This window comes from Equus asinus, chromosome 24, assembly GCF_041296235.1.
Source record: "Equus asinus isolate D_3611 breed Donkey chromosome 24, EquAss-T2T_v2, whole genome shotgun sequence".
Taxonomy (NCBI): Eukaryota; Metazoa; Chordata; class Mammalia; order Perissodactyla; family Equidae; genus Equus; species Equus asinus.
This window is the reverse complement of record NC_091813.1, coordinates 15,699,056-15,725,004: the sequence shown is the minus strand read 5'-3', so window position 1 is coordinate 15,725,004 and position 25,949 is coordinate 15,699,056. Positions and strand designations below refer to the sequence as shown.

At 39.5% G+C, this 25,949-nt stretch overlaps 1 protein-coding gene across 5 annotated transcripts in view; it reads left to right on the top strand.

The window, feature by feature from the left end:
* COL12A1 (collagen type XII alpha 1 chain) overlaps positions 1-25,312 on the top strand; it is a 108,415-nt gene extending 83,103 nt beyond the window's left edge. For 3 of the 5 annotated variants that reach the window (XM_014868644.3, XM_070496120.1, XM_070496121.1), the window contains exons 52-66: positions 1,991-2,140; positions 3,824-3,901; positions 5,207-5,293; positions 6,743-6,796; positions 7,872-7,967; positions 9,163-9,216; positions 9,569-9,622; positions 13,453-13,506; positions 14,937-15,008; positions 18,173-18,208; positions 18,315-18,381; positions 19,690-19,878; positions 20,821-20,889; positions 21,894-22,064; positions 24,283-25,312. In XM_014868644.3, the coding sequence (XP_014724130.1) occupies positions 1,991-2,140; positions 3,824-3,901; positions 5,207-5,293; positions 6,743-6,796; positions 7,872-7,967; positions 9,163-9,216; positions 9,569-9,622; positions 13,453-13,506; positions 14,937-15,008; positions 18,173-18,208; positions 18,315-18,381; positions 19,690-19,878; positions 20,821-20,889; positions 21,894-22,064; positions 24,283-24,458 (1,407 nt within the window). In that variant the 3' untranslated portion in view covers positions 24,459-25,312. Of the gene's footprint in view, positions 1-1,990; positions 2,141-3,823; positions 3,902-5,206; positions 5,294-6,742; positions 6,797-7,871; positions 7,968-9,162; positions 9,217-9,568; positions 9,623-13,452; positions 13,507-14,936; positions 15,009-18,172; positions 18,209-18,314; positions 18,382-19,689; positions 19,879-20,820; positions 20,890-21,893; positions 22,065-23,096 lie in introns of all 5 variants that reach the window. The other 2 variants (XM_070496123.1, XM_070496122.1) reach the window with 1 other exon arrangement.
* Positions 25,313-25,949: the final 637 nt, after the last annotated feature.

Below are 25,949 nucleotides of genomic sequence, written 5' to 3'. Positions count from 1 at the left end.
CCTTTATAGAGAGAGATTCTTAGGTTTTAAATAATGCCTCTTCTTTCTCCGTCTCACAAGCTCTCTTCTCTCCTCAAATTCTCTACCTATTTTTTTTCAAATTTCTTCTTTTAATTTCTCCTCTACTTTTCACTATGCTCTTTTTCCTCCTCCATTCCCCCACCTCATTATTTTAAGCTACTCTCATTTATCTCATCAATTCAAGTTCCAAGTTCAATCACTCTTGGCTGTTTACATTCTTCACTGACCAAGGATTCAAACGCTGTACTTTCTTCATCCGTCTGATTCGGGGGCTGAAGTTCTTCAGTCCCGGGGATGAGAATGAGTGGTACTCTGATAGCAGGAAATGAGTGAAAATGACATGCAGGGGCTCCTGGGAGAAAGGAGATAAGCTAAAAGACCTTAAGTAGGGCATGACAGACAACTATCTCTTCTTGAGGATTCCCTTGAAAAGCTTTTAGTGTCTCCATTTGATTGTAATAGATGATGTAGATCCAAGTGAGAAATTTGTAATAAGAGGAAAAAGTGGAATAGATGAAAAATAAAGTTTTAGGGAATGGCAGAGCTTGGGAAGGTAGATGAGTTGACAAGAATATTCCTATTTCTTTCTACTAGTCTGTGACAACAATATTTCACAGTTGGGAAATAGTCCCTTACTACTTGAGACAGTGGTCTACAGATGAAGAGCCCACTCAGAAATGTAATATGCATGAGTTTAAAATGCAATAAAACACACTGAAGAGATTGTAGCAAAATATATTTTTAGCATGTGTTAACATTGAATGACAGGTGTATTTGGAATAGTTTTGCTACAAATTAAAAGTTTTGACTTTGAAATAATTTTTCTGGATACTATTTTTCAAATACTTTGCGAATGTTTGCCTCTGAAATTGTTCATACAAAAGCCAACAAAGAAGTTTTAGTTCTTGTTAGTTAATAAATATTTTGAGAAGGCTTGCATGATGTTCTTCTTGAATTCAGTATTAGAAGATGGCCCTGGGGCGTTTAAAGTTTCTCTTTGATAAGCTATACATAATTTGTATATAAAAGCAATATGTAATTCATACTTACCACTCATAGAGATGCTAAATCAGTGTCTTGGTGGTGATTCTATGTGGGAGAAATATTTACTATTTAAAAACATCTCTAGAGATTGTCCTTATACTTATTGACTCAAAGCATTTAAGGGAATTTCTGTTGCTTTTAACTTGGAGCCAGACTTTTCAAAGCAATCTTTAAGTGCTTACTTGAGGATCTGTGCTGTGATAAGGGGAGCTATGAGCATAACTAGACACTCAGAGATTACCCACAGCCATTCTTTACATTATTGAAGTACAAATGTTATATTAATTATCTGTACTAAAAGACTTCTAAAAATTCCGAATGTCCTCAATATCAAACAAAAAATAAATCACCATAGATTCTTTCCTTATAGGGAAATTGAATCTTGAGTCTATTGATTTCCACAGCTGAATGTCCATGGAAGACACGTGCTAGTTCTTTACTGTGTTAGGTATCTATATGGTGTGCAAGCTCTTTTTGACCGAGCTTAGAGAATAACAAATTAAAAATTGAACTTAGCAAAACCAGTGGAAGACGTTTGAGATTCCTTTGTACCGAGTATAATAATATATTGATGATTTAGTAACTTATATTTGAATAGTTCTTTATAGTTTACAGAGTCATCTCATCTACTACATTATCTCTGGTCATCTCAGTAAGAGTACATGTGGGAAAATAAAAAATTATGCATATATGTGTGGAGGAAGGAAACTGAGACCCAGAGAAGTTAAGTGGCTCACTTAATTTGATGTGGTTTATAAATGACATTGACATTGCAACGTGGTTGTTGGATTTTTAGTACAAGACTCTTGGTTTGGGATGAGAATAGCTTGAATAACACATCTTTTAATCTGTGATCTGAAATATGCAGAAGTCAGACAATTTTGGGGGGTAGCAATTTTATAATGGAAACAAATGATCTTTTTAGGTTCATATTGTAGTGACTTCAAACAGTGTTAAGATTTACATCGACTGCTATGAAATTATAGAAAAAGACATCAAAGAAGCTGGAAATATCACAACTGATGGTTATGAAATTCTTGGAAAACTACTTAAAGGGGAGAGGAAATCAGCCACAGTAAGTAACGTGCTTTCATTTTTCTTACCTTGTGTTAAGACTGAAATGGCATTTTTAAAGTAATCAGTGAGGTTTTCTTCCTCAGTGAGTTTTAAATTGTCAAATTTCTTATTCAGACCAAAACATTGGAAAAATTACATTGAGAAACTGTGGTACCGATAGAACCTAATATTATGCTTTACTGCTAGAAACAAAATAAGAAGTCAAGGCACCAGAGAACATCATGTAGTCATCTTGAAATAGGGTCCAATTGGAGAGTGCAACACAACGAGTTGCTAGGATAATCAATGAAATCTAAAATGATTCATTTTTGTTCTTCGAAGATAGTAATTGTTAATACAGATTTGTGCGATCAGGACATTAGCATTGTGGTCCTGGCTGTGACTGTCACTGGAACCGTGCTGTCTTATGGAGGGGTCCTCATCTGTCTGTCTCAGAAGGAAGATCCCTGTAGTGGGGCAGCCAGCGGACTGCATTATTCACAACTTTCACTGACTCCAGTTTGAGGCAGGAGCATGCCAACTCTATTTACAATGCTATCTAGTAATCAAATTTTAAATCTAAGGTTTTCACTGTACCAGGCTAATTAAGTTCACATTAAATGTCAATTAATAATAATATTGTTCTAAGAGAAGGGCTAACAACTTTGGCTTCTATTATTGTTTTTAATTGCATTTATTGGGCTGGCCCGTTGGCACTGTGGTTAAGTTTGTGCGCTCCGCTTCTGCAGCCTGGGTTTCACGAGTTGGAATCTTGGGCTGCGACCTACACACCGCTCATCAAGCCATGCTGTGGTGGCATCCCACACACAAAATAGAGGAGGATAGGCACAGATGTTAGCTCAGCAACAATCTTCCTCAAGAAAACAGAGGAAGGTTGGCAACAGATGTTAGCTCAAGGCTAATCTTCCTCACCAAATAAATAAATTAATTAATTAAAATTGCAGTTATTTCATTTAGCTTTCTAAGTGGATAGGATTTTCTTCTCCTAGATTCAAAAGTGAAGTTTTTATTACACAGTATAGAGACAATTAGTGCAAATTTAATTGTGATTAAAATGCAGACTTTTAATTGAATATTGGATTGATATTTAAATAGAATAATTATATCAGGTTTATAAAAGAATGGCTATGTCTAAATAATCTTTTCATTTTTATCAAAAAAACTTTACTTTTAAAGTGTAGAAAGATACAAAGTATATACTATATTGAAATCATTAAGCTGAGGGTAGTCATTAAAAGTTATTAGTCACTCTAGGTAAGAATTTAGGAGCAGAAGAACATCAATTTTAGAATAAGTGAGGAATTTTTTTAATGTTATTTTTCTATGAAGGTAGACTCTTAAAAGTTGGCTTACATGTGCAGTTTTCAAATCCTTAAACATAATCTTAATTCTTAAATAAATTAATGTTCTCAAAAAAACAAAACGGAATCAAACATTTCCTTTTAGCTAAGGAAGTGAGTCAGCAGTGGGAATTTCACAGGTGCATTCTGATTTGCTATCTCTTTCTCTTAGGTGTAGGTTTTTATGTTTTTTCCTGAGGAAGTAAGGATTGTGTTGCTCCCAAGGGCTTGCACCCTGGAGAGAGTCTATGTCAGAAGTTGGCAAGGGTTAAAACGTGGAAACAGTAACATAAAATGCTTTTCCTGCATCGTTAGCTGATGTTGCTGTTGGTTGTTTGCAGTTCCAAATCCAGAATTTTGATATCGTCTGCAGCCCAGTGTGGACCAGTAGAGACAGATGCTGTGATATTCCCTCTAGGGTAAGTAAAGTGGGATGGTATCCTGTTGTGGTTTTATGAGTCCCCCAGGAATCAGGCATGCGGATGTGGCTGGTCTGGGAGAGGAAGTAGCACTCAGCGACTGCATCTCCAGGATCGAGCCAGGGGACCCACATTATGTGCATGCTCATCAGCTGCCACAGCTCAGGCCAGTGACCCTTCTCTGGAAAGCCAGGAATGCACAAGACCATATCTGGACATTCTCCCTGACAGTCAGGGTGATTAGTAAGAAAAGTCCTGCTGAGTCAGCATGTTTGATAAACCCACTTATTGCAAAGCCTTCCTATTGCTTGTAAAATATCAGCATTTTACAGAATAAGCCATCACCTCTGTGGATATCTCCGGTTTATTGTAGAGATAACCATATTTGTTTTTGAGATGATGGGTTTCCTCCAAGTATCTGTGTAAGTGGTAATAGTTAGAAAGTTGAATACTGATGATGGGTTTGAAGCTTTTAGCAAGCAATGAACTGCATCCGTCCACAGGTTGAGTGTGCATTATTTATTCAGCAAATATTTGCTGAGCACCTTTTATAAGCCAGGCACTATTCTATGTGCTGGAGTCACAGCAGTGAAAAGTGAATATTCCAGTGAAAGGCAGGGGAAGAGAAAGAATTAAGATGTAGATATATACTACGTTATAGAGTGAAAAGTCCTAGGATGGAAAACAAATCAGGGGATGTTAGCCAGGTGAGTACCATCAGCCCCCAGTGATAAGGCGAGATTTCAGCAGAGACCTGAATGAAGTGAGGGAGCAACAGTGTGGATAATGGGGAAGGAGCATTCCAGCCAGAAGGAGCTGTAAGTGCAAAGGCCTTAAGGCCACAGTGTGCCCTAAACACCCGAGAACCATTAAGATCAGCGGGGCTGGAGTGAGAGGGGAGAGGAGCAGGCCGGCACAGTCGTGTGCACTGGTTTGCAGAATAGCTAAGGCCTTGTAGGCCATGGGAAGGATTTCAGATTTTATTCTGAATGAAATGGGCATCGATTATCTGAGATCCCTAGCATTTCTCTAACTCCAGATTAGAGAAAATTGGATTAAATTACCAGCGGTCCTGGTGGTGGTTTTGTAAGCATTTCTTTCTTGTGAGGTTTGTTAAAGTAAAACATGAAGACGTAAGGGAGCACAGCAAGGCTCAGCAGAAGATTATTTGTAACGATAACTAAAACTCATTTCTTCAAGTTGAGAAAAAGATTTCCTCGTTTCCCAGATGCGTAAGTGGGGGTGGTGGATGAGAAGTTATTTTTACCCTCAATTCATAGGTAAACGCTCTTTTCAAAATTTCAGAGAGATGAGGCGAAATGCCCTGCTCTTCCAAATGCCTGCACGTGCACGCAGGACAGTGTTGGACCTCCAGGCCCGCCGGGCCCTGCGGTAAGGAAACGGAAACAGTCCTTCCAGGTTTTCCTGTTAAACCTTTGGAGTGATCATCCTCTTGCCAGTGTGTGGTGCCTAAAATGCTTCCAGCCGTCCATGTTTTCTAGGACAGAGCAAGCTAAGTTGGAGGCCATGTTTGTAGTGTGTCTTGAGATCTGGAATGGAGTAAATTGAGAAGAAAATTTGAACACATTTAAACACATTTTTCCAGCCATGCTGGCAAGAATGAAATCGGCTAGTATTCAAGAGCTTTTCTCTTAAAGGTGTGAATCTGCATTTCCATCTGTAATCGCATGATGTTGAAAATTCCTTCCATCTCCTGAAAGCTCCTCACATGTATGTTATGGAGCCAGAGTTGAGAGGCTGACCCAAGAACAGCTTGTTTAGAACTGAGGACATGTGTACCTTAGGCGGCAGATAGATCATGAGAATAACATATAAAGAGGATAATTTACATATGTGATGATGTCATAAACTCTGGGTGAAAGTACTGAGGTTTGGAATAACTTGAATGAGAAGACTATGACCAGGTCTATTCATGGGGGGAGGGGAGCCAAGAAAGTGCAAGACAAAAGCCTGAAGGCTGCCAGACATCCATCTCGTTAATCAATGTGGAGCCCCTTGATTTGGCCAATCCAAGATCTGCCTGGACTGGTTTTGTGCGGTGGCATCAACACCTCTAAGCCCTATTGGCTTCTTTTAAGAAAATGGTTAATTAACACAGGAACAGCTCAGAGATAATCAGAACACAAAATTTTACTATAGTTGAGTCATAGCAAATAATGTAAATTGATTTTAGGTTAATTACAAACCAGCTTTTCATATACAGAATCAAAATGTCACTGGAATTACTATCAATTTATTTTTATTACCAATGACATACCTGATCTATATTTGTAATTATAAAATTATGTCTTGGATGTGACTTGGATGTTTTTGAGAAGTAGGGATTTTTCCTCTAACTGTAAGATAACATTAGTGGATGTCACGAGCATATTTATCCTTCTCTTTCAGTGGTCTCTGAATTCCTGTTACTAAACCACATGTTCCGAGACTGAGAGAGTCAAGATACTTGTCTTTCTGCATATTATTTTCCCTAAAGAAGGCATTCATGTAATTCCAAAACAGATTTTTCCCCTTACTGTATTTAAGTCATGATTGCTTTTTCCAGTAAATCTCAAATTTTCAAATGAACCTCAAAATTTGCTAACAATTAAGAAAAGTTCAGAATGTAAAAAATGAGACACTTAGAATATACAAAGTTTTGAAATTCTCTTTCCCTGCATATTTGTATGAGATGAAATATTTGCTTGAATACTTTGTAAGTAACTGTAGAAGTGTTTGTTGTCTGGGGAGTGCACTGCTTCTTGAAGCGATTTTCCTATGTCAGCTTCGTCCTGCTTTCCTTATGTTCACCCTAAAATGTACTCTTACTGTATATTTTAGGGAGGACCCGGTGCTAAAGGTCCCAGAGGTGAAAGAGGTATCAGTGGGGCAGTTGTAAGTATATTTTAGAGTGCATTTAAATTTTCATCTGTATATTGAAGTCTGCTTTTTCAAATTTACACTTGAAGGGGTTTGTGACCTTGAGCAAGCTCAAGTTTAGTGTGCCTTAGGCAACATGATTATCTTTGTCTTGTCTCTGGATGTCAAAATGTTGGATTAGACTGGCCAGAGAAAGAAAGGTTCGGGAGTTCTCACTGCTGTAGGAATTGCACCTGGGGAATCTGCAGAAGAACCTGAGGGCTCTGTGCAACCTAGGAAAGCTGAGGGGGCATCCTGGCCATCACTGGAAGACCCCCGGGAGCAGAGTCCCACTAGAGAGCTGGAGAGGTTGGAGCTAGTTCTGCTGCTCTTTTTCAGAGAAAGAGCTGAGCGGCCACATATGTGTTCACTGGGGATCACAGGCCCTTCTACCAGTTCCATACTGGTTTTCCATAAAACAACTCAAGTTTCTTAGGGGAATATATTGTGGAGATCATGTGTAATTTTTGTCATAATATCACTTATAATAAGCTAATCCAGTTAGGAATGGTGAGGCTGGGATGCTAACCTGGGTCTGTCTTTTCCGCCTCGACACATTGCAAGGCAGCTCCACCATAGAGTATCTGTTCAGTGGATATCTGTTCTTCCCTTCCCTGAGTTACATGTATGTTAGTCCCAGAAATAAGCCCAAGTCCAAGAGAAGTCAGTACTAGCTTAAAATAAATCAAATCCGATGAAATTTGAGCTTTGATCTCGTATGAATCTATGAATGTAAATATATGAACATATTATATTCAGTGTATTTTGCTTCCTTTAAAAATCCACTTCGAATAAGACTTTTGGAAATTTAAGTGCTCTTGTGAATTTATTGTACTTTCCACTTGTTTTCTTAATGAGTAGTAAAGGAAGAATGGAATGAGAAGAAAGGAATTGCATTAATAAATACTTTTGTAGACATATAGATTTCCAAAATGCTTGCAAAGATCTTATGGTTGGAGTCCTAGAGTAATGGGGACAAGTTTCTGACTGGATGCTAGTACTAGAAGGGCGCTCCATGACTTTGTGGTTGCTTCTGTCTTGTGCATTTTAGGGGCCCCCCGGCCCTCGTGGAGATACAGGTCCTCCAGGCCCCCAGGGTCCACCAGGCCCCCAGGGACCCAACGGACTGTCTATTCCGGGAGAACAAGTAAGCACAGAGGCTTTCTGTATTACGTGAGCGTGGTGGCTTAACATTGAGTTTAACTGGAACATTTTTTACTATATTTTGCCAAACTCAAATGTTTTCTCAGGGAACTCAACAAGGTTAGTCATTGAGATGGCTTCCTGTGACTAAAACTTCAGATATGTAAATAGTGTATGTAACAAAACATAACTGTGGAGAAAAAAATTATTGCTACTTATCTGACCTTTAAAAAATTTTTTATAAGTGATATATAAAGCCTTCAACATCCTGAAAGCTTTGAAGCTGCTTCTAATTTTTGGCAGCCCTGGGGTCCTTTTCTAATATTCATGACTTCAGGCAAGCTTGTATTATTTATCTACGTCATTACTTCTTGAAAAAAATTTTAATAAAAAGTTTACCTTTGGTCCAAATGCTAATTTGAAGTTATAAAATGTGTTTTACCTTCTAAGGCTCATATTTTATTTAACTACTAACTTTTTTCTATACCTTAAGATAAACACAGTATATGAATAAGATACAATAACTGGGTAGAGTTTAGAGCTCTCTTTTAAGATGCCGTAATAGAGGACAGATACATTATTTTGGCATTTAGAAGAAAAACGAAATCTCTATCAGTTATAGCTGGAAATGCGACTGTGGTGGAACAGGACTTTCTCGGTCAGAAGTGTTGAGCACATTTCCTTCAGTTTCTTGGTCCAAAAGGGAGTTTCAGGGGCTTCTGCCTTTTCCTACTATTACTACTAAATAAAACATATCAGTTTTGCTTAATTCTGTTTGCCTTTGTAACAAGTGTCTTCCAGCATGTAGTTATAATGACCAAAATTATGTTACAACATTTCATTGAATATCTTTCTATTAAAATTAGCACCAAATTAACTATATTAAATAAAAAATAGTTTTTTCCTTCGTATTTTATTTCTATGAAAATCTCATGTTAAACCATGTCCTTTTAAAGTAGATATATTATCCCATAATTATATAAAATTATCCCATAACACTATTAGTGGAAATTATAACATAGCATTTGTAGTTTAAAAAGTGAGCATCAATTCAAAAATGATTTATTCATCTCTCTTCAAAAATATGCTTACATTGGATTTATGAAGTGATGGGGAGATGTCAGAAATGACTCATGTCTCCCCTTTGCACATAGTCTTTGTAGGACCCCTGAGAGCTGTTTTCCTGCTTCTTGCTCTAGGGTCGCCAAGGGGTGAAAGGGGATGCTGGAGAGCCGGGACTTCCAGGCCGATCTGTAAGTGTTCTTGAACTTGCCTTTTCCTTCACTTGTCAAGTGCTATTTGAAAAGCCGCCTCTGTAGTGCCTCAGAAGATGAGCCGAGGTTAAGCAGCACAGCAGAAACCTGGCTGGTTATGTGCATTTCATGCCTGGTCTTAGCCTTTGAAGCACGTGCTGTTCAGTCCAGGTACCAGCCTGTTGACTGAGCATCTACTGTATGGCTAGACTGTGCTTTGTTCTGGTTTTCTGTTTCTCTTCAGAGCCCCCTGAACTTTCTGTTTTCTCCAAACATTTTGGAGAATAACAAGCATCTTTCCCCCACAGGAGGTATATTACTGTGTTTCATTTGTTTGTTTCCTTTTGTGTAGGGAACCCCAGGATTACCTGGCCCACCCGGTCCAATGGGACCCCCAGGAGATAGAGTAAGTTTTCTTGGGCAGGATATAAAGATGTTGGAAATGATATCACATTGTTGCTTATTAATGAGGAACCCTCCACAATTCAGTTTGTGTGGCTGAAAATGCAGAACTCACATACCTCACAGAAGGCTGAAAAGCTACTGTCAGTGGATCAGGGTCATACAACACCAGATCTATCTCCAGGTCCCTGAAACAAAATGGTGGGACTTTAGGCAAGTCCTTGAAATTTTAGTTTGGGGAACATTTCTTACTTTTTATCATATTCAGAAAAAGAAGTCCATAAAAAGAATTTAACCTGATTAGAAAGAGATTCCAGAATCCTAGCAAATTGTTTTAAATCCTAAAATTAAAATCTTTGTTATGAGGCAGCTTTTATGTAACTCTGAGAGTAGTCTTATTTCCATGGCACTTTCAGTGAAGTCAGGACATCTTTCTTACATCTTTAAATCTCAAATACTACTTCTAGGCCACGGGGAAGAGAGAGACAACTGGTACTTAGTAGGGATTTTGCTCACTTGTGGCAACTTTCAGGTTTGCTATTGACTTACGATGAAATTAGTGTGGAAAACCAATATTTTCCAGGACAAGTCAATGAGCAGCACAGTGAACGTGGCCTTTATGCTCTATTTAACACTGTAGAGACATTTGGTTTCATAGGAGACCATGAACGCTTTAATAAGCGATTTTAGAATTGCTCAGAACCAAGGAACTAACGATTTTTCAGCATCTTCTGGTTCCGACAACAGTCCGAGAATAGTCTGTATTCTGACTAATGAATTAAGTTAAAATATATGACTACCAGCAGGATCTTACATATATATATATATGTTCTTCTGACTCTTTTGAGACTGGCACTTTAGTTTTTTGAATTCTTATATCATAATAAGGGACAATAGTAGATTACAAGGGTGACAAGTCAGTCTATTCAATTAGAAAACAAACCCCCAAATACTGTAATAGTGATGATAGGCTGACATGCTTGCTGCTGCTACACCTGAAACCTTGTTGGGCCCATCACATCTGCCCATGTGGGCTTCATGCAGATGTGGTGGGTCACCAGTGCACATCCATCAATATCCTCTTTCTGAACTGGTGGTCAGGCAGCCATCGCAACCATTACTGCTTCTCTGAAAAATGAGGGAGTGGGAAGGACTGTGCTTTTCCACTCTCAAATTCTAATCTGTGAATCCAACTTTGGGGTGAGGCCACCCAGGTCTCCCAGGTTGAGGGTGAGGGGACTTTTCAGGAATCATTCTCTTCTTTCCCTCACAGCCTGTACCCTGCTTACCACCCAGTTTCCTCTTACTAATGCTGAAAGTAGGGTGCACAGCTGGTGGAACATAAACAACTTTGGAAAGTTAGATCGACTTGAGGGACAGGCATCTCAGCTTAAAAAAAAAAAAAGAAAGAAGGAAACTTGAACCGCATGGTGGAAGAAAAGAGAAGAAAGCTTGGGAGAGCAAGCCCAAGGACCATGGAAAGGAAGGAGGACTTGTGACCAAGATGGAGTTTGAAGGAAGAGGATGCCTGGGTTGTCTTCAGCATAGATGATTTTCACAATGAGGCACACCTTTGGGGACTGTTAGAAGATAACAATAAAACACCTGTACAGGTATCTAATACATGTATATCTATGAAAACAGCCATGGGGCTCCTCAGCCATTCCCTCATGGGGGAAACAGCAAGAACTGTGGCAGCTTTGAAAATGGAGAGTGAATAAAACTATAGCAAACAGCTCTGCAGATGGGTAGCCCTTCTGATATCAGAATAAAGTCCTCTTCACTCCAACTTAGATATATGTTCCTCCTAAAAGAAAATGGTTGATCAGACCTAAGTGTCCATCGATGGATGAATGGATAAAGAAAATCACATACATATATATACACACATATATCTATATGTATGTATATATGTATAGGTGTGATATATCACATTTATATACACAATGGACTACTATTCAGCCTTAAAAAGAAGGAAATACCGTCATGTGCAACAACATGGATGAACCTTGAACCTGAAAGACATTATGCTGAGTGAAATAAGCCAAGCACAGAAAGGTGGATACTGTGTGATCTCACTTATGTATAGACTTTAAAGAAGCTGAACTCATGGAAGCAAAGAGTGGAATGGTGGATGCCAGGGGCAGAGGAGGTGGGGAGCGGAGAGGTGTTGGCCAAAGGGTACAAAGCTTCAGTTATGCAGGATGAATAAGTTCTGGGGATCTACTGTACAGCATGGTGACTGCAGTTAATAATACTACATTGTATACTTGAAATTTGCTGATAGAGTAGATCTTAAATGTTCTCGCCACACTGAAAAAATAACTGTGAGGTGATGGGTATCTTAATTATCTTGATTATGGTCATCATTTCACAATGTATACGTATATCAAAACATCATGTATGCCATAAATATATACATTTTTTATTTGTCAGTTATGCCTCAGTAAACCTGGAAAAAAAGAGAATGGTTGATCAGGAAGTTCTTAGACTGACTGAAGGAGGATTATTGAGAAATATGATACTTACTTTAAAAAAGTCTCCTATATAGCAGTTGGAGAAACTCAGATGGAAGAAATGCTATTCAAACTGTTCAAGCAATACTACCAGAGCATTTCTGCTTCTGAAGTGGCTCTCAGAAGCAATGTTGATGGCACATCAGATGAACTTGGAGTCTGTTTTTTGCTAAGCAGGCCTAGATCTTCCAGAAAACAGTCTGAAATCTTTATCACTATAAGTTTCTGACAAAAAAAATAAAATGTGGGGAGGGGGTGATAGATTTTTAACACAGTTTTAAAGAAATAATTTAAACTTCCTTTGTTGTAAATCAATGGAAGGGTGGATACTTAATGCAGGCAGTGACCCAAATGTTTTTCATTTTTGCTAGAATCCAAGAATATGGATGAAATTATCACTCTTATTCTCTGCAGAAAATAAGACAAAAATCTCCTTTGACAGAAGAATGCAACAATCATAAAAAACGACCTGACTCAGAAATCCTCGGCTGGATTTCAGAGATCTGCTGTTGGGATGAATGCTGGCTGGGCAGCAGAGTGACTCATTCCAGGCAGAGGTCACTTGGCACTGTCCAGAGAGCCGCGTGAGAGCCAGAGCTCGAGCCTGCCAGAGATGCGCTGTGCTCCTGGGGCCCCTCTTTGCTCCCCAATCAACTGGACACTGATGCGGGTCTGGCCTTTTGTGTGAGATGGGGAGAGACCGGCCACTAAAAAATTAACTGAGGACTGAGCATTTTCTTTCTTTTGAGTGGTGGGCAGTGAAGACAGCTCCGCCTCTTTTTTGTGCAGAGGAGAGAAATTCGCCAGGAGCTCGGCCGTCGGTAGTCCTGCCCTGGCTGTCTGGTCATAGCGTGGGGAAGGAGGGAGGGAGTTTTCTGTCAGGTGGTTGGCCTCTCCTTCATCTTTTCTGATGTCGTGTACTTTTCTCACCAACGTTCCTTTCACCCCACTTTGATCCTTCCTGGGCCAGTTTGTGGACATTGACTTTTCAGCAGAAAGGATCAGTCTTCCTTTGGAATTCTTTACACTCTTCTAAAAGCTGGTATCTTCATAAAAAGAATCTACCTTCTTTGGAGTAGTTTGACTCTTAAAGTAATTTTATTTATAACTATATAAACGAATGAATATAGAAATTAATTATCAGGAAAAGGCATAACAAGTTGGAAAGGTCTTTTTCTGTATATTTGTTTTTATATTGAAAGTTCACCTGCAATTGGGGTAAATTCCTCACCCTTCACTCTTAGCCACCTGTTTATTGTTTTTCCTTTTCACTTGATCAGTATTTCACTAATCCATATTAATTTCATTTTTACAATAGGGCTTTACTGGAAAAGATGGTGCAATGGGACCCAGGGGTCCCCCTGGGCCACCGGTAAGAATGGAATGGGTTACATTGTTGTTGCCCCAGCCCAAACTCCCTGCCCCATCATTGAGGGAACAGCCTGGTAACCCAACCTTTGAGGCACATTTCATCTGTGCTGTGGGTGCACCATCAAGGGAACTGTGTGTTTTATTTTCCTAAGTCAAAATGGGCTAGAGAAAACAGATATGTTAAAATATAAAGTCTTTCTGTTTAATCAGGTTATATTTGAAAAAATATGCTTAACTAATTTGGCGACTAGTTGGTTAGTGCCCCAGTTCCTTCCCTCCCCACTTGGAGTGGTGGGGTTTCATGATCTCACTGGTTAATTCCTGTTCTAGAATTTTAAGAATCTGTGGTCTATGATATTTAATTATAAGGACCTTTGTTACTGAACAGCTGTCAGTCATTCTGAGGAAGCAAGTTTTACCCAAGTAGGTCTTCTAATTAAGATCTTTGGGGAAAATACTGAAGCCAATGATGTTGAAAATGGCATCTATATACCTGCATCCAGGTGAGATCCCAATTAACTTGTATGAGGTGCTGGATGCTCGTCATGTCTTATGGCAGGATATGAAGACTTGAGAGCATATGTTAAAATAATTTTATTATTTGTATTTTATATATATGTTCTCAGGTAAAGGAGAGTTTAAAATGTATAGTAAACTTTGATTTTAGGTCTTTATTATAGAGCTTAAAATTTGCATAATTGACGAGGTAAAGGATTAATTGTTTTACAAAATCTAATGAGTCTATTTTAAGGAAATTTTGGGCTTCAGAACATAATGTATTAGGTGGTAGATATTACATGTATTAGACTAAAAATATGGCTAAAATGTCTTGAAGCTGTGTTAAAAGCAACAGGGAGAAGTTCTCATGATTTTGCTGGGGTGAGTGGTATGGCTATGACGGAAGAGAATGGAAGGGTGGAGAATGCACCAAAGGTGTTTTTAGGCTGAGAGTGCAGCTCCCAGCAGACAGGGAAGACGTCGCCGCTACAACGACTAATTTAGCACAAAGCCGGCGACCCTCTTAATTTCTTTCCCAGCCAGAATTTTCACTCCTGTCTTTTGATGGGTTTTCTGGTTTTGTAATAGGAATAAACTGAAAAACACAAACTGCTTTCTGCAAACTCACTTTGTAGCCAATTTACTAGGATCACAGTCTGTGAATTGTGAAACTGGTTTTATATGTATTTATGTATTTTTCAAATGCTTTCGAAATATATTTTAGAGCTATATATTGTGGTCCATAAAGATTGAATGGGAATTTTCAAGTTTTTTCCCCTTCATCTTATCTTAAAATTTGATTTGACTCCTCCTTAATGTGTGAATATGTGCTATTTCTTTTAAAAGCTTTTAAAACTGGCCACACTGTGTTAGTTACTTCAGATGGGATTTTCCTTTCATGGCAACCTTCCCTTCCTGGCTTGTGTGTTGCAGGGCAGCCCCGGCTCTCCAGGAGTCACGGGACCAAGTGGGAAGCCAGGCAAACCCGGAGACCACGGCAGACCAGTAAGAGGACAGCTGGCGCGTGCAGAGTCATTGCACTGTGGCCGTAATAACAAGGAGGCTGCAGGGCGTTGGCATATTTATGTTATCTCTGCTGTCATGTGTTTGAAGCATTTGTTGAAACTATGCTAAGCCCATGGATTTAACTTGGTACTAGTTCTAAAGTTTTTCTTTCTGAGTTATAATATTCTGGGATGAAATTGGGGTCATAGAGTTTCTTTAAAAGGAGAATGAGATTATGAGCCCAGACACATACTTCTGCACGTGTAAACACTGAAAGCCGGGTCAGCAGGACAGTCTGCCTTTTAGGAGTGTATGCTGCTTACGCCAGGAACTACCTGATGACCTGATGACGTAACGGCACCTCTCCCCGTGGTGCAGAGATGTCGCTAACACCTCGTCAGCCTGCTCCAGCCAGGCCCTCTGCTCTTTTCTTTTTCGTTGTGGGTCCTCAAAGATGAGTCTCAGAATGAAAAGAATTGATCTCGTCCACTATTTTACGTTTTTAGATTGCCCTGCTCCAACTTACATTCAGTTTAATTTTCCTTTACTCAGATGATTTGGTTAAAATAATAGTTGAGATGGTGTTATGCATATCTGGTATTTTCAAATTAGTATCTCTAAAACTGAATTTGAAGTTCTTAAAATATCCAGAAGTATTTGTAATGACTGTTGGCCTTCATATTCTTTTCTACAAGCGCTTCCTTATTTGTACGTATGAAGCATGAATTTATTTTAAGCAGTTTTTTTTGTCTGAATAGAATTCTAAATATAAAAATACAAAAATCTTAAAGATAATTAAGTCTGTGATGACACAGATCTCTCAGGACTGTTCTCCGGAAAGAATGTCTCTTTTCTTAAGTATTGTCCAAGTTACATAAACCCAAGTTAAAAAAAATTTTAATATTAAACAAACAGGGTAGAATCTTTATGTGACATGGAACACCTTCTATGTTTACATAAAATTCAGCAAGCATCATCAAGATGAAAGGACTCCTGATATGCTTTATAATCTGCGGGTACCCTAGCACATTACTTTATTACTCTCTTTTGCTCAATGAATCATGGAGAAACTTGACAAGAGCTGTTAAAAGTATGTGGAACTTTCCTACCCATTCAGAATTCTATTTCATTTTACCATGACTGGAATAGAGTCTTACATAAGAATATTACTGAAGTAATTGATGGCTGCAGCTAGAAACCTGAAAGAAATTTCTACTTCCTTTACTTGAATGTGATCTCTAGGTACTGGCAATAAAGATGATTTCTACAAATCATATATACTAGAACAATCTCAGGGTGGCAGTAAATTAAAAAAACACACCAGGAGCAATCCCAAAGTAACAGTAAATGTAAAAAAAAATTCCTATAATTTACAAAAGGCTCTAAACTAAATAGTAATAGTGTTTCCATACCAGTCTAGTGCTTTTGGCAAAGGGAGAGCCAAACTTCAGTTTTTCTTATGATTATAATTTGGTAACATTTATTTGGACCTTATCTACCCCCTTTTTGCTCTTTATCTTCCTCATCCTTCTAAGTAGCAAATTGCCCTTCCTTTTCTTCTTGATTCTAGCCTCCCTTAATTGCTAAAACCAAAACCAGCAGATGGATGTCTAAAGGTCTTAGCAGAGAGCTTGGCTCAGTTACCCTTAGCTTGTCATTAGCTGTTGTAACCTGTTGATGTCAGAGAGGGGATGTTTTCAGGAGCTGCTTGTGGAACATTCTTAGTCATTTACTCAAAACTTGTTTACTGTCTAAATGTGCTAGTCACGCATGTTCTAGGGTCTGCAGATACAGCAGTGAACAAGACAAAGTCCTTGCCCTCATGAGATTCTAGTGGGGGATATAGACCAAAAACGTGAAGAAACAAGATAGTTTCTGGCGATGAGGAGTGACGTGCAGAAAAAAGAAACAGAGTAAGGGGTTAGGGAGTAATCGTGGTGGTGGGAACGTGGCTATTTTAGAGACAGTAGCCAGGGAGCCTGTCGGAGGGGGTGACACTGTAACGGAGTGAGGGAGCAAGCTGCTTGAAGATCTGTGGGAAGAGGGTTCTGGGCAGTGGGAAAAGAATGAAGAAAAGCCTGGAGTGAGGAGTGGACCTGGCATGTGAAGGACCAGCAGAGAGGCCCAGGTACTCAAAGAAAAGGGAGCGAAGGGAGAGGAACAGAAGAGAGGTCAGATAGCTGGGCTGAGGTGATCACTCGACCATCTAGCTCACGGTAAGGAATTCTTATTTTATTCTAAGTGTGATGGGAAGCCCTGGGGGCCAGAAGAGTGACGTGATCTAATTTTCCTTTAAAAACTATCACTCTGGCTTCTGTGTGGAGAATAGACTCGACAGGGGCAAAATGGGAAGTAGGGAGACCAGTTTGGGGATATTGGAGTTCAGACAAAAGGGTGGGGACTGTAAGAAGTGGTTTGGTTTGTAATATGATCTGAATATCAGATTTGTCAGTGGTTTGGATGTTCCTTCCGTGATAGCAGTTGGCAGCCTGGAAATACATTACTAAAAGATAAAAACTTCTTGTACTATAGGGAAACTTTTTCCAAGATCCTCTCATGGCCAGTGAGAGGTCTGACAGAGTAGGGACAAATGTTGTGTATTTGTGTTTGGATGTGGGACCACCATTTGGATTCAGTTATTTAATAAGGGAGACAGGTGGTTCCTTTTATACTCATTGCACAAAAAATCATTGGAAGAAATTAGAGATATATATTTAGTTAGGGAATTGACAAAAAGCCCAGTGGTTCTTACTAGAATTGAACCAAGATCAAGCTCATGGACAATCTACAATAACCAGCTGAGCTACCCAGCCGTGACAGAAGCGATAATGTTACAAGGGGCAATTTTCATATGTATTTCAGTTTCAGGCCTATACTGTGAATGGCATCATAAAATGCATGCATAATACATAACTTCTAAATTTGTGATCATAAAATTCATATCTCAGCACTATTTTGAAGGACATGTGCTTCTGAGAGAGACAGAGAGAGAGATTTGATTCCTTTTTACAGACAAGCAAAACGTGAGTAACATGGATATAAATGTGATGTGTCGTTTTGCTAGTTTGTTAGGAAACAGAACTTGCTCTCTTTCATCATCATGTCCATGAGTCATTTTAGACCATTTTTGTCAGTTTCTAATATATGAAATTCCTGTGTTTCAGGGTCCATCTGGACTGAAAGGAGAGAAAGGCGATAGAGTATGTATTTCTTAAAATTTACCTCCATTTATTTTGTGTGTTAAACATTGAAGTCTGAAACTATAGAAATAATATACTAATGATTCTCCTTGATTTAATTACCAAGGGAGACATTGCTTCTCAGAACATGATGCGAGCAGTTGCAAGACAAGTCTGTGAACAATTGATAAGTGGTAAAATTTCTTTTCTTTTCAATGTATGAATATTTTTTTAATTAATTGCAGGAAAATTCAGAGTGAGTCATGACATTTCTAAGACATATGTTTCTATTTCTTTTTTTTCTTTTGAGGAAGATTAGCTCTGAGCTAACATCTGCTGCCAATCCTCCCTTTTTTGCTGAGGAAGACTGGCCCTGAGCTAACATCTGTGCCCATCTTCCTCTATTTTATGTGGGACATTACCACAGCATACTTTGCCAAGCAGTGTGCAGGTCCATACCCGGGATCTGAACCGGTGAACCCTGGGCTGCCAAAATGGAACGCACAAACTCAACCACTGCGCCACCTTGGCTGGCCCTCTATTTCATTTTTGATGATCTCTTATTTTTATATATTGTCAGTTTTGTATCTGGTTAGATAAAGCTAGTGATATTTTAATGATTGTCAGCAAGATAAAATAATAACCCAGGGTAAAAAAATGCTATCCTTATATTCGATCTGATACAAAATCATATTTTAGAAGGGTTTTTCGGTTTCCATATTAGGATGTATACTGATCTTCATCTGAGAATATATAGAAGCAGCAAACATTGGATCTTTTATATTATGACCTTAAGTTATTCTATGATTTTGTGGGAGCAGGCCCCCCAAGATTAATTTGATCGTAGAAAGTCCATTTCGGTGGGGACCTTTTATTGCCCCTTATTTTTCACAGCCTCTCTCTTCCTGTTCCGTGAGGCCCGGTACGTGATAGGGCTCCGTGCTTGTGCACTGAGTGTGGCTCACGCTCAGGCTCCCTCTTTCAGAAGGCTCAGTCAGGACATCTGCACGAGAAGCACCTGCGCTGCTGGTTAGAAATGAGGGTTCCTGGGCCACACCCTAAACCTCATGAATCACTGTCTTTGCAGAGGAGGCCCAGAAATCTGTATTTTTCAACATATCCCACAGGCAACCCCCATTTACACTAAGGCCTGATTATCCTTGCCTTAGGTACACACAAAAATAGTATAATTTGTTAATTTAAAAAGGGCCTTTTTTGAGTGATATCTTTTGGCAAACCTCAGAGCTTCATATGGGAACCATATTAAATTTTACGAGGTTTTTATGTTTATAGCAATGCTTGTGGAGACAAATGTTTATGAGGGATCCTTTTGTCCTGGATGGCTGGAGGGTTTTATTTTATTTTTAGGATTCTAATTAGAATGTTTCCTGGAGGGGGGACGAATAGAGATGCATTTCACTAGACACCAAGAGAAAACAGTTCCACCTTCTCATCCCTCCCTTATTGGGTTTCTTACTAACAAGTCTTATTTCTATTTGTAGGCCAGATGAGCAGATTCAATCAGATGCTGAATCAGATTCCAAATGATTACCACTCCAGTCGCAACCAGCCGGGCCCGCCGGGTCCCCCAGGCCCCCCTGGCAGTGCGGGAGCCAGAGGAGAACCAGGACCTGGGGGGCGGCCAGGCTTCCCCGGCACACCAGGGATGCAGGGCCCCCCGGGTGAACGAGGTCAGCATTTCTGGCTGGTGCATGGGGATCAAGGAAGGAATCTGCAAGGGTAGGAGCTGGGTGAGGTTGAAAGGCACGGGACACTGAACCTGGCCATCTGCATTAGCTAGTCTTGTTTGGACAGCCCCAGGAGAGCTGTGTCCATGAACCTGTCTTCCTGTGCGGGCAGCCACAAGCCATCGAGATCCATGGCTTAGAAAACTGGATGACTGTGTCGGGAGATCTCAGGAAAGATAACGCTGTTTTCTGATTGTTGTTGTTAACAGGAAAATCTGTAATCTTGGCAAACTGAATCAGGCACTAAAATCTTCTTAATTGTTATGACTGGCAAGACTTGGGCAGGAATTGAATACACCTAAGCAGCCCTACAGTTTTAGATCCAAATTCTTTTGGTTCCTTTATTCAGGACCTGGCACTCATTTTAAGTGTTTTTTTGGCTTTAATTTCATGGTAGATAAGTGTAATTGAAGGGAAAGAAGAAAAGTAGGATTATCTGAGTCCAGATGGTTCAGGACTTTGGGTACTTGCTTTTGTCAAAGTAGTTGTTATTCTGGAGAAAACTTAGATATTTCTATAATTCGGATGGTTTGGATACTGTATTAATAGGGCTACTAAAGATAAGGTGTTTTTCAATGGGTTGTAACTATTTATTCAAAATTTCTGTCCTTAATTACTGTTTCTAAAAAAATATATTCGACATGTTTGTTTTCTTCAAATAATTTTTCCCCTGACTTGTAGCCAGATATGTTTCTTGGCCATGAATCTGGAATTACACAAATGTCTAGAAAGAATTTGGCTTAAAGAGTAAACTTCTGTGAAAAATTAGGTTCTGCTTTCACTAGGAGAAATGAATTACTTGAATCAAGTATTATCAGTTAAGATGAAAACGACATGTTTTCAGATAATTTTCTCCCTGCGCTTTCTCTTTTTGTCCTTCCTTAGGTTTGCCAGGAGAGAAAGGCGAGAGGGGTACTGGATCTCCAGGACCGCGAGGGCTGCCTGGCCCCCCAGGTAGGTTTGCTAGAACATCAAGTAAGTACACGGTATAAATACTCAGAGCCTACAGCCCCCAGGAGCCACGGCCTAACCCTGGTAGCTTCAGGCATGCCTAGGGCATGGAACACATTTTAGCAAGAGGTTCAGCTTGTATAAGCTCCTTATTTTTATATTCTCTTTGTTCAAAAAATGTTTGACTGTGTTCTCTTAAGCATTCACTATAACTTTACTCTATGAGGGAATGAGTTTCAGTGACACAGAGGGTTGCTATTTCCTTTTTCATGGAATTCCTGTTTGTTTTTTTGGCCTCATGGCCTAGAAGAATAGTGCCATTTCCTGTTTCTTCTAGTGCTCTTCAAGATGTTGCTAGTAGACTGAGAAATACAGTCTCACTAAAAAGCCTGACACACTGCAAGATTTCATTCATAGGTTCTTTACTGATGTTTTGAAAGAAATAATCGTCATCTAGTTTTTTATGCATCTCATTTACTGGATTGAAAATAATTTTTTTCCTTCATTATAAGGTCCACGAGACCCTTGCAACCAAGATCAGTCCTAGCGGTTAAATCTTTAGGTTTATGTTAACCATCAGTGACTATCACTTAGTCCAGAAGCAACATTGCTTCACAGAGCCTGGAGGTGAGGAGCAGGTGCTCTCTGTGTTCCTGGCATCTGACGTGGCTGATGTTGCCATTCCCTTCAGGTGGTCCTACCTCTGTGAGAGTGGGAGCAAACCAGAGAACTCACTCCTATCTTCAGTTTGGCTTAATTCTTGCTAAGTCAGTTTTCTTTGAATAAAATCATTAAAGTAGTTGGATTTCTCACATTAACTCTTTATGAATCACTGGTAAGAAAGTTCCACACTTTGGTTCATATTGGTGATTTCTTAAGGAAATATTTTCTTGCCAGACACTAATGAATCGTCTAGTCTTGGGGCAGTGGAGGTGCCAAAGTATTGTTGGTTGCCTCGGGAGATGTATTTAATAAGAGAGGAAATATTTGTTTTACCTGCACACTAGGTCCACAAGGAGAATCCAGAACAGGTCCACCAGGGTCTACAGGTTCAAGAGGTCCCCCTGGGCCCCCTGGTCGTCCTGGAAACTCAGGTATCCGAGGCCCCCCAGGTCCTCCTGGGTACTGTGACTCCTCCCAGTGTGCCAGCATCCCATACAACGGGCAAGGCTATCCAGGTATGTTGTTGCCATTGTAGGAACCCAAATTCACCTCAATTAAACAACCTTCATGGAAATGGAGTTCCCTAGGATTGGAGGAAGGTTGATGTGAGAATTTCTTGAAGATACCAACTCTTTCACTTGTGTGTTTTGATTATATAGCAATTGGGTTCTCAAAGCATAAAACATTATTTCATTGTTAAGAGTTGAGTAATTATATCCTCTTCCTTCCTATATTTTTGCATTTCCCAAATGACATCATATAAACCTCTCTGTTTCTCTTGGGAGTTCAAAAGAATGCTACCAATTGAATTTTTTTTTTAACCTAAAGGCTGGGAACAGGGATTTGTTGAATACAATTATGGAATGTCAAGAATATATAAAAATTGTTATATATATAAAAATTGTTTTGGGACTCTAATGTGTAGGCAAATTATTTGATAACATGGTGCAGACAACTAAAAATAATTCACTGTCTTACACTGTCCAAGGAATTCATATTTATGAAATCTAGCACGTAATACTTTTTAAAGAGTTGGTAGTAAAATTCTAGTGTTTGACGATTATAGAGGGCAGAAGTCTCTTATGCCTGATTTTGGGGAATGTGAGGACGGAGAAGCTATGCTGATCTGGAAATGAGAAAGTCATGCTGTGGTCAGTGGTGACCTTTTCAGCAGCGCACCCTCAAGCATCTTGCAAGTTTTAAAAACGATACTGCTGTTTGATGTGGTTGGCTACTAGCAAATAGTGCATGAGTAGTTGGATATCTAAATATCTATATATCTATATATTTATGTGCATCCTTACATATGACCAGAAGTAGTAATGAATCTTAATGTAAATTTCTCATGCAACCCATTCACAAAATTACAATTTAATTCTTCATAAAATAAATTTAAATTATCTCTGCCTTATGGTATGTGTGAATAATTGGAAATATATGGATATATATATATATACTTTAACCATTAGATACTTAGATGGATGTGTATATATATTTTTTGCATAGTAATTCAACTTTTAAACACTATCATCTTTGACCTGTTTCAGGTTCCGGCTAACAAATTTTCTAAGTCGCCAGTGCTGCTTACAGTTTGAATACATGAAAATCCTGTTTCTGAGATGTTTGCGCACGTGCTTATTAGGAAATGAGTCTGTATGGAATCTCACTACAGATATGGTTAATGAACTGGATTGATATCATAAAGGAGGGTGGAGACTATACTAACTTGAATGAGACAAAAGCAGTGGTGTTAGTTTATAAGCTTGATGCATTCCAGTAATAATGTAGGTAAATATTATTTAAAAAAAAAGTTCAAACACACAGTCATGGGGAGCCTCGGTTGTGAAAGAGGCGCATAATAAAACTACTAACCAGCTGAAATCATGCCATTTTGAGAAAAACAATTAACCTGGTTAAAGAGAAATGTCTTATGTAAATAATAAACTAACTGTGGCTTGTAAATGATTTGTATGTGACCCTGTCCACTAAAATCACTTAACAATTCTGCGGCAAGCTTCTGCATCAAAGCCTGCGCTCTCTCTAAGCCGGCATGACCCGGAATGCAAGCTCCTCATCTCTTGCTTGATAGTGATATGTCTGACAGAGGGCATGTGTCTTATTATTATTATTCTTTGTACATGTGCTCTCATTTGGGTTTCGTAACTGCGATTTTCAAACCAAAGTTTTATAGTCACAGTTTTTCTTCCTGTCTCGCTGTAGCCACTGGTGTTCCTCACCCGGCAGCTGTAACTCAGTCTGCGGGGGAGAGAGCCACAGAGAATGTCATGTACTGTATGTTACCTGGTGATAGCCTGTTTTCACCTCCCCAGTTCAGTTTTTGGGAGCCAATAAATCTTCCCCTCACCTCTCCGTCTTTCCAAATTGTTCTTTGAATTGAGGAGTTTGAAGTCATGAACAGTTGCTTGGGGATTCGCAAAAATCCCACCTAGGTTCTGCGTTTGCAGTTGTCTGGCCTAGTCTCTCTGACCCTTCCCAGGTATTTGTGCAATGATTGTATCTACTGCTGGATCTTTGAAGGTTTAAAAAAAGGGCCATTTCATGATTTGATCATCATCAAATTCTCTCTGCAAATGAGAGTCATCAGAACATTGTAACTTTTCTATTTATAGTTGTGAGATAAGACTGGCGTGCCATCACCTCGGGTGATGATCTAGCTTTTGCTATGTGTGTGCCTTCCAAATCATGCCATAACTGTAATGTTGAATCGGACAGAGCCTTACGTGCCCGAGGGCGGGGCCTACCTGCCTGAGCGCGAGCCCTTCGTCGTGCCAGTGGAGCCTGAGCGGACGGCGGACGAGTACGAGGACTACGGCGCCGACCAGCCAGCCGACGAGCAGCCTCCCCGCGCGCGCTGGCGGCGCGCCAGGTCCCGCCGCCCCGGGCCTTGAACCTGGGGCCGCGCGGCGCGGCCAGGCTGGGGGGAGGTGTTGGGACTCTCGTCCACAGGTCAGATAGAGCAGTGTGCGTTCTATCTCCGTGGTTCTTCCGGCCTTGCTTCAGCCAAGAGTACCCTTTCTGAGCGCAAGGAACCTTGTTTCTGCAGGAAGCCTAGCTCGCTGCACGCAGTCTGTAGACATCTTTGCCTTTGCGCTTGAAATGCTTGCACAGTACTTTGTTCACGAAAACGGCAAGGAGAGAACGTGCCTTGTGCCTTTAGCTAGCACGGCGGCAGCCTCAATGACACTCCTAGGTCAAGCAGTAAGTCCTGGAACCCAGAACGACTGTATATTTTCAGAGGGCAGTTTATCTTTTCCAATACTTATTTGCAGTTCAATTACACCACGAAGTAATACCCCTCCTGAAACCCAAAAGGAGGGAGAAGTCAACTCCATTGCAATTATCTATCTTCCTCTTTTACCTTCTGTTATACATTAGGGCATAGAGTGCTCCTACACGTCTTTAACAACCGCAAAACTTAAGCCATGTAGCTGAAATTACTGTATCGACGGGATACAGTTCCTTATTGCCTTAAACCTCCTTGTTTTAGACACACTAACATTTATGCCAAATTGCAGATTATTCTGCACAGATGGAATTGCATGTTTGTGTTGTATATTTAGTATGAACTTCTTTTCCGGAACATAATGTTTCTTAGTTATCAAAAGCAGTTGGAAAATGTTTGCAAGACTATGGCCGTAGAATTGCTGCTTTTATATTTTAACTGCAGATTGTGAATTTCACTGCCTTATATTATTTATTTCTGAAACAAAAGAGGCATTTTTCAATAAAACTACTGAAAATTTGTCGTGGTATGATTTTTCTTTGAATGGCCTTTTGGAGTGTTCAGGCGGTTGTTACAACAAACAGATTCATATCCTTGGATACGGTTACACATCTTGCTAAGACTGTTAAATTATGCTAAATAACTTTAGATTTTTAATGATATGGTGAAGTCATAAAACAGAGTGGTGGGAGCCTTAAAAAGCCCCGCAGATTCCGAAGGATCTTTTAGGAATGTAGAGGATGTGTGGGTTGATGGAAAAACAACTAGGTATCCTAGGAGACCCCAAACAACCAAAGAACCTCTGACAGCCACATGACTTCATATGCGTATGATCACTTTCCTGTACCATACTTTACCTATAGCATGTTTAATTGCAGAAAGGAAAATTCCTTAATGGAAATTTTTACATTTAGTGATACCTTCCTTTTGCAGTTTTACAAATGCGGTAATGTCATTCTAAATATCAAAGAAAACCATGTAAATATTTTTTTGAAAGAACTAACATCAATTGAAGATTGAGTCGTAGTGATAGAAACTTTTCTACAGAGCAAAACGTCTGAGTTAAGTATTTTCTGGAGACCAAGATCAAAAGGAATAGACAATAAATGGATGTATTGTATTCAGGAGGCTTTAAGCAGATTGCTAAATTCATAGC